General features: G+C 42.9%; 1 protein-coding gene across 2 annotated transcripts in view; it reads right to left on the bottom strand.

Annotated features, from left to right (window-relative positions):
- ERBB2 (erb-b2 receptor tyrosine kinase 2) overlaps positions 1–19,876 on the bottom strand; it is a 111,689-nt gene that overhangs the window by 28,544 nt on the left and 63,269 nt on the right. For both annotated transcript variants that reach the window (XM_083147198.1, XM_083147199.1), the window contains exons 2-6: positions 16,948–17,099; positions 12,571–12,757; positions 4,999–5,133; positions 4,315–4,401; positions 2,057–2,172 (exon numbers count right to left, since the gene is read on the bottom strand). In XM_083147198.1, coding sequence (XP_083003324.1) covers positions 2,057–2,172; positions 4,315–4,401; positions 4,999–5,133; positions 12,571–12,757; positions 16,948–17,099 — 677 coding nt within the window. The remainder of the gene's footprint in view (positions 1–2,056; positions 2,173–4,314; positions 4,402–4,998; positions 5,134–12,570; positions 12,758–16,947; positions 17,100–19,876) is intronic.

Here is a 19,876-nt window from a genome sequence, read left to right as displayed (position 1 = left end):
GACTGCACACGAACAAAAAGGCAGGAAATATGCGGTCTTCATAAGCAAGTATTGCTTTGCGGACACCACTCGGTCATGCGCTAGGCATTCGGAACGCCCAATCAGTATGGGCGCACCTGAACCAATGTCAGCTGAACACAATACAATCCACTCCTTTACTCATTACTCATTAATTACACTCTTGTCATTGCTTCAATTGGAACCATTGCAGCTTAAATGGACCATTACAAAACACACAAATATATGCTCAAAGCACGGCTGCATATGTTACACACATTTACACTGCAAGCAATGGACAGAACTTGCTATCACTAATATAAATATACATGTCACTTTTACATTCACCAATAACATCGGTGCGTACGGGCAGGTTCCCGTCCGTTCTGACGTGGTAAGACCGTGCAAACACTGTAAGACCGTGCAGAATATGTGTGTGTTCACCGCACACGCAAGGTTTGGATGTCGTCCTTAAACACGCCCTGGTCTTCTAGTGGGAGTCCGTCCGTATGCGGAGGTCCGGTGGGCGTTTCTTCGGACGATGTCCGCACAGCGTGGCGTGCGGACTGCTCCGAAAGAATTCGGAAATTTATGCACCAACCAGAATAACCTCCTCAGTTATGTGGTGGTGGACATACAGTAGATGCGGTTCTAAATGTCCACTTATTTTATGATTGGCAGCTAGCAGGAATGGTTTTGCCTATCAACTTAACCATAAACAATTTGAATTAGTGCTGGACCTCAGACCTGAGGCACCACTTTGTATGTCTTGAGGCACCCCAGGGTGCAGGTTACACAGTTTGTATACCACTGATGTACACACAGACATACAGAAGCAACTGCACATAAGAAAATATGTGATTCAACCTCTTTAGGTTGGACACCTTGGAGCTGAGGTAGATTGAAAAGCGTTTTGTGGATGTCTCTTGCACACTTATCAAAGCTCATCCCTATACATTGTAGACTAGTAAACAGGCCCCTCCTACCTCTATGTCGGTCTGTTATTACCCAGTTTGTTTTATCACTGTTGTTACCCAATTGTAAAGTGCAATGGAATATGCTGAGCAATATAAGAAACTGTAAACTGTAAATAAAAAGCATGGAAACAGATAAAGTAGAGAGAGATAAAGCACTGAGCAATCAGTTTCTAACTTATTTTACAGTCTGTTGGGCAGATGTATTAAGCCTTAAAAAGAGATAAACGTGAGGGTGATAAAGAGTGATAAAGGCCCAGCCAATCAGCTTCTAATTGTCATTTTCAAAACACAGCCAAAACATGAGTTAGGAGTTGATTGGTTGGACACTCTTTATCACCCTCACATTAATCTCTTTTGGGGCAGATGTATTAAGCCCGGTGAATAAAGTTGAGCTAAAGTGGAGATAATGTACCAGCCAATCAGCTAAGTTTGAACAATGGCAGTTAGGAGTTGATTAGCTGGTGCATTATCACCTACCACTTATCTCCACTTGATCTCTTTACCAGGTTTAATACATCTGCCCCTTTAAGGCTTAATACATCTGCCTCATGTTGAAAAATTACAGTTACAGTATGAGTCGATTAGTTGGTACTTTATTCAGCTCTAGGGGTGACCTAGTTGGTCCAATGTGATACGCACCACTTCTCAAATACATCCAATTTGGGCACTGTACATTTAATTTATCACCAAAATCGTATGACAAATGCCGCAATTGCATGTATATCGCCCCAGTGTATGGGGCCTTAATACATAGTGCATTAGCATATCTACTTGTGGCTGAAGTGGCATACTGTAACACAAGTTGTTTGCATGTAGGCTACATTGGGCTATGTATAGTTGTGTGTACACCAGAAGTAGGCCTGCTGCAAGTATGCACTGATAATGATGATGGATATACAACAAGCACACAGATAGAATATGGATTTTATTCCATACATACAATGAGAGAGCAATTAAATGTTTATCTTGAAGACTGTAACTTGTATAGCAAATACAAAAAAGCATGACATGCTAACACTAAGGTCATTACAGAGAAACAGTAAAGGATTATGAAGTGTTACAGATACATGTTTGTATCTCACCAGGCAGTCTGAATTCTTAGGCCCAGTACAGCCAGCTGCGCACTGCTCGTGGCAGCAGTCATCGGAGTGGTTCCCTTTACACCTCTGACAGCCACTTTGGCAGATGATGCTGGTCACTGGCAGAGAGGAGAGAAGGGGTCATTAGAAAATCCTGGTACAGCGTTTTCTATCACACAGCTAAATTGTGTACTCTTCCACCACATATCTTTCTCACCAGGTAGCTCACCTCACCCTTCTACCTCCGCCATCTCTAAATTGCTAACTTCCTGCCCTCTGGTACCCATCCACATGCTCACACCTCATGTCATCTGTCTGTCTCCACTACCCCCAGATGTAAGCTCCTACCTCCTATTCTCACAGCCCTCTTCTCTAGCACTTCCATTAGCCTTCACCTTCTCTGTGACAATTTAGCCCAGAATTCCTTTCGCTCACAGACTTTTTTCTGTTCCAGGGACTCTACTCTTACTAGTAGTACCATCCCTACTAGAGATAGGTTCCACCCATTGCTGATTACTCCCTCGCTCACCTTACTTCCCATCTGTATTGTGCACTATTGTGCACACACTGTATTGTGGTGCTAATTGTTACTTCTGTTCTGTTTATTTTATGGTTACTGTAATTTAATGTTCAGTTTACCCTGTACTGTCCTACTATTGCGGTATGTACTGCGCTGAGGACCTCCTATGGCACCTTATACAGTAAATAAAGGGTAATAATGAATTAACATTCTTCTACAGAAAACAGTACAGTATAATATGTCCAAAGAATGGGTGAGAAAAGATAAATTCATCAATGAGCGATATTCTTGTTATCACTCGTCATTACTAATGTTAAATGGTGCTCCAGTCAATCTGTAAAACACATGACAGTTAGGAGCTGATTGGCTGGGGTAACATTTGTAATAAGTGATAGCAAGAATATCACTCATTTGCCCCTTGGTGCTTAACATATCAGTGTCTTTTGTCCCAAACAGTACAGGAACCATCACAGATTAACATTTATAAAAGGATGACATTGTCCTTAAATATAAAATAAGTGTAGCCAACAAACTCTACATACATACTAGGATTTATTTACCGTATATACTCGAGTATAAGTCGACCCGAATATAAGCCGAGGCACCTAATTTTACAACAAAAAACTGGGAACACTTATTGACTCAAGTGGGACCCTCACTCGAGTATAAGCCGAGGGGGGCTTTTTCAGCATAAAAAATGTTCTGAAAAAGTAGGCTTATACTCGAGTATATATGGTAATTATACCCCGTTCTCACTGCTAGGCAAATTCCTGGGTCAAGCATGTCGAACTGGTAATTTGCCTTTTAACACAGGCTTTTTTTAAGTGCGGTTTAACCCGTGTCGGAATTCCCAGGTCTCTAACCCTGCCTTTTACCCGGTTGGAGACCTGCTTCACCTGGGAATTTGCCTTAACTTTTTCAGGTCCAATGTCTAGTCAGGCTCAACAGCCCTAGCGCTAGTAGCAGATCCAATGGTGAGCCACTTTAAAATAAGAACATTAATAGTCTTCAACATTCAGTGTAGACCGTTATTTAATAACAAAAATTACAATTCATTTAAACATTTAAATCATAATAGAAACCACTAGATTGCTAGTGGTGGATTGGGCGCTAGTTATTAAATCAGAAAAAGAATATATATATATATATATAGATGTAATAAAAATAGTTTTCAATTATGATAAATCCATATTCTAGCTGCAGTTCTCCCACGTGTACCAGTGCAGGTACCCTCAATCTGTCTATTGCCCGACCCAATAAGGTACAGGCCCCAAACAGATCCAATAGAAAACCAAAAAGACCAAAATGGAGTTTCTGCGCTGTACTCCATTTTGGTCTTTTTGATTTAAACCATAATGTTTGAATTGCCAAAAATTATTTTTTTACTACAAAAGGTTAACAGTGAGAACGGGGTCTGGCACTGCAGTCCCTGGCATATAAATGCTGGATAAAACCTGTGATCATCACACTGGCCTCCTCTAGTGTCCTCAGAAACGGTCTGCTGTTCGGAAAGGAAAGGAGATTTGCGGGTTCCAGCGGCGGCACATTTGAAGGGTAAGGCAGGGCTGGCGGGGGCGGGGGGGGGGGGTTGGGGGTTGATAATTTCCATCAAGGGGGGGCGGTGGTGCGCATTGAATAGTTACGGCACTGGTTAGATGATAAGCTTGGGGGGCCATTCAGATACTTTATGTAGCTTGTTACTACAAGCAGTTTTACTCTGATAAGGATTCCAGATACTCACAAGTTTGACAGTACTCTGTGCCCTCACCCCAGCATGACCCAGCTACTCCTGAGGGGGCATTGCCACAGCCGGTGGAGCATGGAGGACCTTTTGAAAAAAAAAACAAGATAGGATCACCAATCTTCTTAGCTTCATATTGTATTGATACATGCATCTAATTTCTATGAACTAGTAGTAACAAAGGTATGGATCTAAATATATAAGCACCAGATGCAAAATTTGGAGTAGTTCTACTTTCAATCTGATTGGAAGCCCAAACAGAAAAAAACAGCTACAATGGAAGCATTGTACTATCACTTGTTTCTAGTAATCTGGATATGCAGCAAAGCTGCCTACTTTATCTGTATTGGTTATATAAGCCACTCCATATAACAGAGCAAAGATGGTACAAACTATTAAATATTTATTTGTGAAGTTTCTCAGTGAAGTGACTGGTGACACCTAATGCTTAATATTGCTTGAATACACAAAATGGCTGCCTCAACATCACAATGAGTCCTAGTGATGGAATTCTTATCCCAGAGCACAAGAACATTGGTTCATGAAGTGCCTCAAGTATGAAGTTAATGGCTATTACTTATTTAAAGTGTTTGAGCCTAGTAACTGCCTTCATTGTGAGAAGGCAGCAAGTGTAATTTAACAGTGCTTTTCCTTCCCACTCCACTTCCCAGTCCAGCTGCTCACATTGACGGCTGCCATTTTGTAGGATCACATTCTCATGAAAGACGTTGTTCTGGCTCAGGATATCCTGCCATTTGATGGTATCATGAAAGCACAGCTGGGTGTTGTTCACCATAATCACCCCACCTTTCTGGATCTCTGTGGAATAAAAAAGTTATAAAAACCTTGAAAATTTAAATTCTGTGCACACGCAACAATGTTAGAAGCATCTATTTTAAAACAAATAAATTAAATGAACTACTTCCATCAAATAAGTCATCTCAACAGGTGAATTAGAAAGTACAAAAGATGGCTGCCACAGTGCACCTTTTGCACTAATTGCCTGAATAGTGAAAAATGGGCAAATATTTGTTTTTGTGAACTACACCTGAAGGAATGCATTGCACTTTGCATGACCTTTTGCTGGTTTGGCAAGTCCAGCTTAAAAATGTGCATGGTGGGAAGACCACTAACCCTAAGTTAAACTAAACTTTAACTTTTTCCTCATTAAGTACAGCTTGGTTACAACTTGTTTATTTCTAAATGGGGACTTTAAGTAAAGAACTAATATATTAAGCCACAGTGGAACTCTATTAATACCTTACATGGGTAAACACACATTGCTATGTGGAGGTAACATTTCCAGCCTCACTGAATACTCCGACGTCGGAATCCCGAATGCTCCCTCGGGGGGGGGGGGGGGGGGGGGGGCCACGACCCCCATAGAGGCAGAATAAAATAGGTGGTGAGCGCAGCTCGCCACCGTGCCTGCAGCGTGGGGAGCGCAGCATGGCAAGCGCAGCGAGCCCGCAAGGGGATTCATTGCGCTCCCCCCGCTGTGCAGTCGGGATTCCGACGTCTGAGTAATGACTGTCGGAATCCCGACTGTCGGTGAATTATACCACACCCACTGAAAGATAGAGGGATATATGGATTATTAGATATTTTAACTTCCTGCTTCGCCTCAACATATTGGGCTAGTTTCTTTAAACTTCAAAAGTGATAAACTAGAGAGTGATAAAAAGCCAGCCAATCAGCTCCTTCCTGCCATGTCACAGACTGTGTTTGAAAAAGTCAGACAGGAGCTGTTTGGCTGGCTGTTTATCACTCTCCATTTTATTACTTTTGAAGCTTAGAGAAGTGAAAACTCCCTCCTCCAGTGATCTCCCCTAAATCACACAGCGCATCAGTTTAGTAATGATTTCGCTTCTCATGCAAGATCTCTTGCACAGCCCAGAGCAGGCAACCGCCACAGTAAGGGACAGCGCTGTCCCCACTGTAAAGTATAGGGTGACAACACCTGCAGATGTCAAAATCAATAGCTGGAAGTGTTGGAACGGTCATTGCCCAGCATATCGGTGTGTTAACTTTTATAGCAGTGTCCAATCATACATGCTGGACAAGCAGTATCAGCACTGATACCAGTTATCCCCAATAATGTAGATTAATACTTCTACCCTTCAGTAACTGTAACAGCAAACTATCAGCTATAAACTACATTTTAATACATAGAAGATTTACAGATGAGTTATACTGCTTTGCGAAACTGTGACTGTACATTTTCAATGGAGGAAATATAATGACTTGCTATTAGCAGGATCTTACCCATGACTTCATATAATTAACTAGCCATAGAGTACCAACCTTCCTTATCTACTGATGTCTATAAAGACAGCCATTTTTATTTAGCCAAATTAGTGGCCTAATCATTAAAGTGAGAGAAAACCAGACCTGACTTTGGGACTGATTCAGAGATTGACGTAGTTAAGAGAAAGCACATCAGCAGCAGCAATCTGCAAATAGTGCATGTGCAGCCCAGAGGGTTCCTTACTGCACATGCAAGAAAAACTGCGACAGCTTATGCATTTGCCTATGACATCACAATTACCTGCGATGTGTGTGTGGTGCAGACTGCTAGGGGACCTAAAGTATTTGGGGGAAAAAAGAGGTGTCACGGGTATGTTAAGGGAGTGTTATGTGCACAGCACTGGAGCCACATTGAACATATCTTAAGTGATACTATGCACCAGGCAGGGGACTGAGGAGAAAATGTTTGCAGACATTGCGTCAATGGTGGAGATACTGTAATGGTTCCACTAGCATACTAATGCATTGGTCACATATACAAAGTGGGAATTAGAGGGTTTGCTAAGTCCGCTTGTAGTACACAAAGGGAGTACTTGAACTCTTATTTGCATATCCATGAGAAATCACAGCCGTGCACAATCTGCGAGCACCTCTGAATCCAGACCATTATTACATGTGGCACTTTTGTGCGCTGAAATTTTTCTTTCCTCCATTGCTGAAGGTGCAGTCAGAAATATGTTACTTTGCCTAGGGCAGTGGTCAGAGAACAGGGGTAAATTACCCAAAATGGGGTAAAAATAAAATTCCTGGGGGAAATGGACGATCGCACTGCCGGGACACAGCTGGGCATGCATATAAATTCATATGCATGCCTAGCTTTGTCTAAGCAGCGCAACCGTCCATTACCCCCAGGAATTTCATTGCATTGCATATATAATCTATATATAGAGTCTACATGCATGCCTGGCTGTGTGTGTTACAGACTGTAGTGTACAAGGATCTGACACAGTGCAGTGCCTCAGGCCCTTGTGTATAACACGCTTCCCTGCGTGATGCCCGGGCCCCACCTCCAAGTTCACCCACTTCTTCAGTAGAGTCAACCAGTTGCTGCGCCATCTCAGCAGTGTGCAGTCTGTACTGGCGCTGCGCCGACAAGTTTCTTTGCTTGGTTATAGGCTTCTGCCAAGGTATACCAATCTCTAGTCTAGGGGAAAAAATGTGCACACTGTCACTATATCATCCTGAAATACTGACACTAATAGTTGCCTGGACGTCACATTATCAATGGCTATGACACTGTTAGGTGCCATATTGACGGCGCTTCTGGTGTCCGGCCGGCTCCCAGGGTACAGGTCCCGGTGGCTGCTAGGCATCCACAGTTACACGCCGCTGACAGGCAGGCTGCATGTCTCCCTCCACCGGCAGCCCCTCTCCTACAGCAGTTGCTTAGGTGACGGGGATGCCAGGCAGCCGCAGGGAGTGATCATTAGCACACCTGAAGCAGCGTCCAGCTGCTTGCTCTTTGTAATCAGGGGCGGACACTCTGCAGCAGGTGGCTGGGAAGTATTTATAGGTTTTTCATTTGGGCTGCCCTGGCGCCAGAGTTCTGTGGAAACTCTGCTCTGACTCTGCTGGTGTATCTGGTCACTTTCAGTAACTCCTTGTTGCCTGAACTCCGGAGGGTATTCCTGAACTACCTACTGGCTGCCACCCTCCTCTTCTGCTGAGCAAGTATCATCTAACTTATCTTTAGCAGTTTGATGTTGGAGTGTTTCAGCTATTACAGTTTCACCTGTAGTCAGCCCCACTGGGGTATCTGTGGAGGCAGTGGCATCAGGCCACACATGCTGTGCTTGTACATACTTTGGTTATTTAGTGTCAGTCTGTGTGTATTCTTTATGTACTCAATTCTGTGTCAGGATTGATTCATATATCTTAGCTGTTGCTGAGAGAGTCTGTGTATATACTTTATGTGCTCACATCTGTTAGAGGGTATACCTTTATACCTAAATTGTTCCGGTCACAGTCTGTGTATATACCATATGTGCTCACACCTGTTTTAGAATACACTTTGGTCTTGCTCTTGTCTTGTCCTGTTCGGCACCAGGGTCTTATTAGCTTACACTTAACAGGATTTATCAGTTGTCCCATGAGTCCATGTCTTGTGCTTGCATGCTTTATGTGCCATTTTGTGTCAACTTTAAGTTAGTCATTCGGGATTAGGCTAGGTTGCTGTAGGCAGTGTAGGTCCATCTCCTACCGGTAGCTGCTTGGATCCCTTGGGGTCAAGTTCACACTGCCACCTGTCGACATAAGTCATGGCGGCATACTAGTACCGGTAGACACATAAAGTCTTATTGGAAAAAGGCTGTTATAGACAGGAAGGCTCGCTGGTGTGCTCTGCGGACTTGGGTCTGGGGGTTCTGGGAGGCTACCCAGAGGACGTCCAGAGGTCCGTCTACTGGGATTCCACACAGCCTATCAGCACGGAAACTCCGCTCTCCTGTTCTTGTACCCCCTTTGCTGGATGTGCTCCAAGAAGCCTCTGTCAGGATCCGTGACTCCCTACTGGTGAGCATAACAGCCACATACAGCCTGGCAGCCATTAATGATGATGATTACCATGTATGGCTGTGTGTGGTACAAATTTTGTACCACACACAGCCATACATGGTAATCATCATCATCATCAATGGCTGCCAGGCTGTGTACCGTACTAGCAGGATATATCATCAATTTCTGGCGGTACAGTGTGTGTATTACAATGATATGATTTCCTTCCTTTCAAATAAAGGGGGTGATGTCCGCTTATCTAAATATATTTTGGGGTAAAAGGTAAAAAAGTTCCCTGACCTAGGGCAACTGGATGCTGTAAAAAAATTTTTTTTATAAAAGGTAAAGGAAAGACCTGATCTGTCAGCTGGTGCACAAAGCAAGTCATCGGGATGTCAGGCGGCCAGTCTGTGCCTGATAAATGGCGTACAATTTATTTATATTTAAACAATGTGCAATACTCAAGTGCACACATATGTAACAGCATTTGTCCCTCGGTTATCCTTCAGGTTTCACAAGCAGTTGACAGATCAGCATCTCAGAGAACACACAAGCTCTTTGTGCAGTAATCTATTTAGTAACTAATTGTTGCAAAGTTACATAGTGAGGTTGTATACAACACAAAGCCATCAAATTCACCCTTTTATAAATACTAATTGTGTTTTCCTGGAGGAACGCAGAACAAAAGCCTCCAGTGTGACAGCTGGATAAATTCCCTAGATTAATTATATATTATGTCTTCTATTAATTATAGTTACAGCTACTTTTTCAGATAAATATGTATTGCAAGCTTATTGTAAAGTGCATGCACATTCTATAAGTGAGCGTGTTCTGACTATGGCATGTGGTAAGGAAATGGGCGAAGTACCCATCCTTACAGTAAGGTTGCTTATGCTGAAACGCTATTTTATCCATTCATAACTAATTAACCTTTACTTGTATGTGTACATTGGTACAAAAAAATCAATTATACCGTGTTCCCACTGCAAGTGAGAAATACACGGCTTCTACCCGGTAATTTGCCTTTTAACACAGTGAGAACGGGTCAACCCGTATCTGCATACCCGGATCTCAAACACAGGTAAAAAGAAGGGTTTTACCTGTGTATAAGATCCGGCCATGCGACCCGTTCACACTGCAAAAAAACCTGTGTTAAAAGGCAAATTGCCGGGTCAACATGCTAGACCTGGGAATTTGCCTGCAGTGAGAACGGGGTATTTTTCAAAACTTAGAATCGATCCTGAATATTGTGGAATAGTAAGGACCTTTTTTATTTTCACCATAAATCTAGGTTTTCAAATGTCTGTATTTATGAGGCTGCCCACCTGTGAACCCTCTTGATTTCTCTAATGTCTCTCATACAGTCAGATGCCCAAAACTGTACCCCATACTGATGATGTAGCCTATCCGACCAGTGGCTTGTGCAACTGCAATACTATGCATCATGTGCCTGATTCAAAAGTCGACTGATTAGCTATCGCTGCTGCTAACATGGTAATGCAGCAGGAGGAATCATGCTTCAGAACCCTTTCAGATATCTTCTCATCATTTATCCACAACAGTGAGATATACCGATCTCTAATTTCCCTGTTCCGATTTGGCTTCCTTACAGCAAATCTGGTTGTAGTGGACTAGCGGGTGTGGATCATAGGGTCAACTGTTATTAGGACGACCTCAAAAAGTCAACATGCATAAGGTCAATATAGACAATAGGTCAACAAAAACAAAAGGTCGACATAGAAAATGTAGACATTTGTCAATTTCTAGATTTTGGCACATGGACCCCAAATTAGTTCGCTTGCATGGCTCGCTTCACTTGACATACTTCAGGGACTCAATGTTCCCGATCAGAGTCCACGTGGATAGTAAAGTTTGAAAAAGTGAAAGAAAAAAAAATCATGTCGACCTTTTCATGTGTTGACCATTATCACGTCAGCTATATGGTGTTAACCTATTCACCGTCGACCTAGAAAGTGTCGATCTATCATCTGGATCCTGCACTAGTTAGTTAGTCAGTTCCATAAATATAATATATAGTGGTGGTTCCAGTAGCACACACAGGTGGATTCTTTATCTATTGATTTTGTGAACAGTGGCGTATCTATAATGGGGGCAGTGAACTCATTTTCCCAATACTTATCCTCCGGCGGCAGCAGGGGCACTGCTGAGATCCAGGAAAAATGGCGCAACGGCCATATTTGCAATTTTCAATTTATATACGTACGGCAACGTAGGAAAATCGCATCGCATGCAATTTTGCGGTGTGATGCGATTTTCCTTAGTTATTGTTTAATGCACCCCTGCCCGCGGATCGCATTGTGATCATGCATGAAGAGTGCACACCCCCACTATCCACGTCATCCCAAAGTTTTCATAACCCCACTATCCACGTCATCCCGAACTTTTCATACCACCACTATCCACGTCGACGTGAAGTTGATTCTATAAAGTGTACTGAGCTCGAAGCGTGGTGAGCCCCACGTGGGGACGTGGAATACATGTAAAGTAATCCGCATCCGCTCACCACGCTTCGGGATTGGTGGCTCACTGCACTCGCCACACTTTATAATATCAACTTCACGCCTATGTGGATAGTGGGGGTATGAAAAGGTTGGGAGGACGCGTAACCGAGGCCGCTCGCCACACTTCAGGGTGACGTGGATAGTGGGGGTGTGCTAAATGTATACTGGGGTGTTGTGCTAAATCGCATGCGAACTTGCGTGCGATGCGATCGCATGCGATTTGGCGTGCGTTGCGATCGCATGCGATCTGCGGCCAGGGTGCAGTGAATAAATTAACTAATCAGATCGCATCGCACGGCACAGAAACCGCGTGCGATGCGATTTCACTATGCAGAATAGCCCACTAAGCAAATAGTAGCTTAGTAGGCGCCTTGCTACCTCTGTGTTTGTGCATGTGTGAGAGAGAAAGAGATGTAGTGTCACTTGCTACCAACAGATGGCAGTGTTTTGGAAACACACAATCAGACACTAGACATACTTTATATATATATAGAGATGATTGTTCCCATGATGGTGTGCACAGGTTATCACTACACCACCTAGTACTATAATTCATAATAATTCCACTTAACAATTGGGAACATTGGGAACAGATTTGATTACATTAGTAAGATGTTTGGATAAGTAGCTGTTCTACATTTTACATTTTACTATTCAGTCTTTAGACACACTTATTTCCCATTTCCACTTCGGACCCCGGACAAAATGCCAGAACTAGCAACCCAGCAAAGCCCAGACCCGGAAAAGAGCAAGCTTGGGAAATCGGGGCTTTGCCCTGGCTAGTTGCTTTTTATTCTGCCCTAAATCCTGGGTTGATGCCAAGTAACCCATAGAAGCATATGATGTATTTACTGCTATTTCCTAAACTGCACGATGCACTAAAAGGCAATGCTGTGCGTTGTGCCTCTCTAATACAGGCTTACAGAATCCTAACCTGTCAGATTTCTCATGCGCAGTTCTCGCAGGCCAGAGGTCCCTCCAGATTGTGAGTTAGACATTACAGCTAGGGCATAACGTTCCTGGTACAGCTGTGTTCCACGGATAGTGCGTAAGTTCTCCAAGGGGATATAACTCAGCAGGTTGTGTGCTATTAAAACATAGCCCTGCACCTCTTTAATATCCTGAAACGACAAGCACAAGTTACATCACCAGCTGTATACTTTTAAAAACTGATTTACTTACATCTGTAGGCCTGATGCATGTAAGTGCCCTCTTCATAACATAAACGGTTATAAATTATAATTAACACTTTTCATGGGCTCTGTGAGAGGTCACGGTACCCTTCCATTTCATAGCCTTTCAGGATTCACAAAATAATGTGACAGTTGAGTCACATTATTATGACCACCAGCTCAGGGGCACCACAACCTTTTTGATTGTCGGGCCAACATATTCTATAGAATGAATCTATCTATCTATCTATCTATCTATCTATCTATCTATCTATCTACACATTTATGTCATCAACATCATAGAGGACAAAAAATTCACCACTAATGGGCCCTACACACAGACTGACTTTCATGCAATTTCTCGCCGATTTTACTAAAATCGTCTGTAATGTGTACACTTTAGGGACCGCTTTACTTTATGCTGCATGCCTACTGCATATGTGCAGCCAGTAGACAGTGCATACACCAGTGTCTGCTATCTGCTGCAGCACCCCTGTAATACTTTTAGGGAATAATTAAATTTTAAGGGTATCACAATTTTGGGGGTGATTTCCCACAAATTGTTATTAATAATAATATGCCTGGTTCAGGCATGTTCATAAGGGTCTCAATTAGGCCCCATTCCGCTGGTGGGGGCCCCCTTTGCGAATCACACTCACCGAGGTGTTTGTACGGGTGGGGGCGGACAGGAGGCGCCATCAGGGCAACGCCCAGTGTTTTATGGGTGTCCCCATAAAAAGGCTGGGCATTCCCCTGGGAATGCAGGTGGGTCGATGCCTGCTGGGTGCGGGCGGCTGACATCACATGACGTGACCACCTTCCCCCTTTTTGGTGCTCTGCGGAGGAAACAAAAGTCTGTTCAGACAATGGGGTGTGTTCAATGCTGCTGGCGAGCTGTGACTGCGAGCAGCCTTGCCTGCTTGCTGGGTCAGTATTCTACTGCCCCCCTGCATACGCCGATTCCCCCATGCTCAGTTTTTTTGGGGAGCGAGGGGGAATCGGCGCATGCGGCCGCTACAACAGCTAGACTCGTGGCTAAATGCAGCGGGCTCCCTGCATTAGTTGCGAGCCTCGCTGTTTGGGGGAATCCTCGCCGTCCCGACAGCGAGGATTCCCCCAGGATGTTGAATAGGATGAGCGGCCGGTGTGGGGGGTAAACGGCGAGGATTGCTTGTTTTCTGCAATCCCGGCTGTTTAACCCCCTCGCCGGCCACATTGAATATGGGCCAATGTGTAAAATAATATTGCAATATTGGCTGATGAATACATTATTAGTGCCCCAATGTTAAATCTATAATAAGAATAAATGCTTCCTCTGGTGGTTTGTAAATCAAAACGATGGTTCTGGTATTGACACTTTTTTGTAAGATCTAGGGGTAAATTTACTAAATGTTGAGTTTATGTTTTCCTGCGATTTCCATCAGATTTGTAAATCTGAGATCTACTAAAGGCAAATTTGATAAAAGTTTGCAGGAAAAATCTGATTTTAGATGAGTGAAGATGGCAAAAGAATATCAGTCCAAATAAAGGGCCTTATTTTGGTTCATTTTTTCTGACAAAATCCTTCTTAGATGGGCAAAACCATGTGCACTGCAGGGGGGCAGATGTAATATGTGCAGAGAGAATTAGATTTGGGTGAGTAATTTTGTTTCTGTGCAGGGAAAATACTGGCTGCTTTATTTTTACACTGCAATATAGATCTCACTTTGAAGTAAAACCCCACCCAAATCTAATTCTCTCTGCACAAGTTACATCTGCCCCACCTGCAGTGCACATGGTTTTGCCCATCTAAGAAGGATTTTGTCAGAAAGAATGAACCAAAATAAGGCCCAAAGTTTTTTTTATTTTAGAAGAATAAAAATCACAGATTTCTAAGTGGTGGGTTAGAACCAGCCCCTAAACTAAACCACCCAAAGAATAGACCTGCCTCTGATAGGTGAGTTGGTGTGAAGCAGGACACAGATTACTATGATCTGTGCATGTTTTGTTTTATTCATTCATTTTAAAAGGTTTGAAATAATAATTTAAAAAATTGCCTTGGATCTCTGGTATTAAAAAATAGGAGGAAAACTGAACCAGCCACACAGGGAGACAGAAAGCGACTGCAATCCCCATCGATGCACGTCAACCTCAATTCCAATGCTTAGTAAATGTACCCACTAGTCTGAAGCTAAATGCATTTACCAGTGCCTAGATATGTCCTGTATATATGACTACCATTCTAGAAATACACAGAGTGGGAAGCAATGACTTTCAAAGGTTGTTTAATACAATCATTTTCTCAAGAATTTGTTTAACATACCATCTTCAAAAATTGGTAATGTAGCATTTAAAAACCATGCAAGTGACTGTCATCTAATCTACCGGTATATACACTAAATATTACCTTGTTTTAGGGGGCATTCAATCCCAGGTCATGACTGTCTGTCCTTCCTGACTGCCGTAACCCTGGCCCGTTTTCATTTGCTCGCCTGCAAATAGGCAGCTGGGATTCAATGTCCAGCCTGCCGATCGGCAAAAAGGGGACGTAGCCGTGTAAACGGGTGTGGATTGTCGAGATCCGGCTGTGATTGCGACAATCCACGGCCCTTTTCGGCAAAACGGGCTTGACAGCTTTAACCCTTTGAGGTCTGCACCAAAAAAAAAGTTTATTATACACGGATTTCTCAACCGTTTGGTAGAAAACTGTGGGGTCTCACTTTAAAAAAACAATTGATTGTTGTTAACATTATCCTCCGTGAATAAAAAATGCAAAGAAAAATGTTTTGCTTTTTTTTTTGTGCGGACCTCAAAGGGTTAAAGTCGAGCCCTTTCTGTCGAGCAAGACAGCACTGAATAGGCAACCGGCGCTATTTCCCCCCATCAGAAATAGCAGAGGGGATAGTGTTCATATCATCCTGTTTTGCAATTCCAAATAATGACTATCTTTTAATTTACTTAAGGAGCAGGTTGTCTGGCAATGAGTGTATACATTCCATTAAATGTTTTTGCTTACTGCTAATTATATAATTTACAGGTAACAAATACTGCTTTTATATTTACAATCTATAATCAGGTGCAGATCTAATGTGTGCAGCTGGTAGAGAGACCAGGGGAGAGAGCACAGCAGCACCTTACAGTATATTCCCCTACTGAGGACCACAATCCTTTATAAGGCCCTTGCAGTGCTATGTTAAGGGCACTACGGTTGTAGGAAGGTGAATTTCGCATAGATGGACCGCTGCCAAAATTTTGCCCTGCCCAGTCCCTGTCACCTTAATTATGACCTTGGTATGCATTCACTGAAAACAAATCTGTAAACATGGCCTCGGCATGTGCTGTCCAGTTAATATCTGTAAACATGGCCTTAGCATGTGCTCTCCAGTAAATACACTGTAAACATTACCTCAGAATGTACTCACCTGTAACCATGTGTAAACATTAATTCAGTATCTGTTCACCTGTATCACTCTGTAAATATAGTCTTTGTATGTGCGCACACATTTATTTTAACTGATAAACATCATTGTGTGTTCAACTATACTATGGGGCAGATTTAACAAGTGATAATCTTATTATACCCTCAATACAAATGATAAATGTTTCTCCAGCCAATCAGCTGTTAACTGCTATTTACAAACAAATGACAGTTCGGAGCTGATTGGCTGGAGTGATAATAGGAAAATTACTTTTTAAATCTGCCGCTATGAGCTTACAGATAGAAATATTTGTATGTGGTGCTCTTTTACAAACTGGAATAGACTTCTCCGCCGGAGAAGTCACATAGTGTATGAGGACCCTAAGTCCCTTACTGTAGTTCGCACTTCTTCCCCATTCTGGTCTTTGGTCTAAAAGACAACTAAGCATATTGGCCAAGGCTGCATGCTTTTATGCATTGAGTTACTGCCACATAATTGGCTAATTAGTATATGGATTTACGAGATGGACTTGTGTAACTAGTAAACTGGCCACTGAGTGTATATAGGGATTCAATTAAAAAAATTATATTAATCATTCAATTACTATGGAATAACAATTATTTGGAATGTTCTTTCGCAGAATGTGAGTTTTAAACAAGTAATAAATCATATTTCAGATTCTGAATTTCTTGGGGTTCCCAAAAACCTACTTTACAAAAACATTCCCTGTGTAAAACTCACCTTTAAAAAAGACACATCATCGTTCTCTCCCAGGTAGGTGATCTCTAGATTCCCCTGGATAACCTGACAATCCTGGTAGAGAGTGCGGAAGGTCTTGTAATGATTCTCATGGCTGAAAGGATGAAGCAGTTTCATATCTGTTCCAGTGCAGACTGTAAGATGAGAGGGGAGATGTATGTGAGGGCAGTCTTGTACACTATGCACAACAATTTCTCAGCATCAAAATAACAAATGTTTAGTAGTTAGTAAACAAGGAAAGAACGTTGGATCTATATTAAAGGAGAATATTGCAATATTTACTATATATTCTGTCGTTTTTTAATGTAATTCTGCATAGGTAATTCACGAAAATTTAGAAAGAGAAATTCTACAGGTCTAATTAATGGGAAGAGTTGGATATCAAGTCCTGAAATGCAAATATTGAAGATTCTATGGCGGATGCAGAGCTAAGAACAAGACTGTTGTAGTTGCTACTTTGGTGGTCCTATGCTATATAATAGCACCCACTTTGGGTCATACATTTATGTATTGTCTTACAGTTTATGATAATTGCACTTTCATTTATATACTTCTAAAAGGAGAACTACCGGTAATTATCATGATATCATAGCACCTCAAAGCAGAGATGCCTTAGCATGGTTAGTCGCTTATCTGTACTTGCCTACTCTCCCAGTTTTGTGTATTCCCCTTCACCCCTGGAAGAGTATGTACCCCTTCCACATTCTGCCCACTTCAGTTAAGATGGCAGAAAGCAGATATAAATACATGGAATCTGTGGTCCCTATGGAGGGGTGTGGGCCTAAGTATGCAATTATATGCTAATTGCATAATTTTTAGCTCCACCCTTAAAGGAGACGGGGTCTAATAACACAATATGCCTGTCCCAGTCCCCGCCCACCTGTATTTCCGCTCTGGGTAACTCCCGAAGGTAAGATCTACAATGTCTAGGTCTACAGTCATAAGGTCGACAGTCAAAACGTCAACAGGGTTAAAGGGTCGATAGGCCGACCTATGTTGACACAGACACCAAAACAACATGAAAACTCATATTGACCATTTTGGACCTTTTGACCCTGTCAACCTTTTGACTGTCGACCAATAGTGGTTGACCTTATGAATGTCAGCCTAGACACTGTAGATTTAATGACTGCATTCCCTCCTAGAGATGAAACAAATCAAAGAAGTATGGACTTACCATGTATTTACAAATATATGTGAAGGGGTGTACACATGGTGCTTTGTACTTTCTATTCAATCCCAAATTGAATCCTGATTGAATCAGGATTGAATCCCACGGTGCCATGTACACATTCGATATAGACTATATAGTCAGTGGCGTAATTAGTGTAAGGCAGCCCCCGCTGCCGCTTGGGGGAGCGAGCGGCAGCGGGGACTGCATGGGCGCCCACAATCATCATCCGACATGCTGCCGCTGTGTGCCGCCTGCCGGGAGCACGGGAGGCGGCATACTGTGGAGTAGCCCGCATACAGGAGCCAGATAGCCGCGCGATCAGTGTGCTGGCCGCTCGCTGCCCCCCACCCCCCGCCTCAGGCGCACGCAGCGGGGCAGAGACAGAGGCGTCCTTTCACCTGCCTGTCGCGCGGCTCCGCAGGACCAGAGAGCTGAAGATCTCTCTGACACTGGGAGCGGCAGGCATTGAGCACGCAGCGGCTGGCACCTGGAAGTAGAAGCAGTGGGACATCGGCGGCATCGAAACTCCCCTGAAGTTGCCTGTCACTCACTTGGCAGCGGCCTGGAAGGGCAGCAGTCAGATTGCTGCATGACAGACTTCACGACGACTTCGGCAGCAGCAGGTTAGAGTGCAAAGTGTCACTCATCTTCGTGTCACCCTTTCCTTTGTGTGTATATCTATCAGTGTGTGTTTGTATATCTATCTGTGTGTGTGTGTGTGTGTGTGTGTGTATATATATATACATATATATATATATCTCTATCTATATATGTGTGTATATATGTGTGTGTATATATATATATATATATATATATATATATTATATATACACATATACATACACACACAGCACATATCTGAAAGGGATAAATACAACATCCTGATATGGAGAATCGAGGCAGAGTTTCCCGCAGCCTATCCCTAACCCCACCTTGTAAGCACAGTCTAACCCTTAGTTGTCATCCCCCCCACTAGTGCCCAAACCTATCCCCTGACGCACCTCTGCAAACAGTACTTATGTACTTATCCCAGTACTTATGATTCAGCATTCTAAACTCTTCCAGTGCCTGTGTTTTTATGGCAGCTGGGATGTTGGAGTTGGTAAAGTCCTGACCGCATCCCATCTGGAACCCCCCATTTAGAAATTCTGCGTTTGCCCATGCCCTGCTCCTTGCTCCGCACACAGGCTGCCATATACTGTAGCAACGAAGAGTCCTGCCTTCACCCCCCCCCCCCCCCCCATTCACAAAGAAGCCATCTTTATAAACCTGGTCCCCTCAGCTCCGCTACCTGATTAGAAAATAAATTGGTGAGTATTCTGGTACCTCTGCGTGTGTGTACAGTGTGTGTGTGTGTGTGTATATGTATATATATATATATATATATATATATATATACATATACAGATTAAGTGACATTACGGCATGTGGCATATAGTGTAAAGTGCAGTATGGAGTGCAGCGTATATTCCAAGGGGGATTGTGGTGGTGTATAGTGTAAGGGGTATTACAATATGTGGCGTATAGTGTAAGGGGCATTACGGTGTGTATCGTATAGTGTAAGGGGCATTATGATGTGTATTGTATAGTGTAAGGGGCATTACCATGTGTATCGCATAGTGTAAGTGGCAATATGGTGTGTGACGTATAGTGTAAGGGACATTACGGTGTGTGTCGTATAGTGCAGTGTATAGTCTAATGTGCATTATGATATGTGGAGTATAGTGTGAGGGGCAT

The sequence above is a fragment of the Crinia signifera genome, chromosome 6 (assembly GCF_055691185.1).
Source record: "Crinia signifera chromosome 6, ASM5569118v1, whole genome shotgun sequence".
Lineage (NCBI taxonomy): Eukaryota > Metazoa > Chordata > Amphibia > Anura > Myobatrachidae > Crinia > Crinia signifera.
The sequence above is the reverse complement of the archived record's forward strand: the minus strand, read 5'-3'. Positions and strand labels throughout refer to the sequence as shown.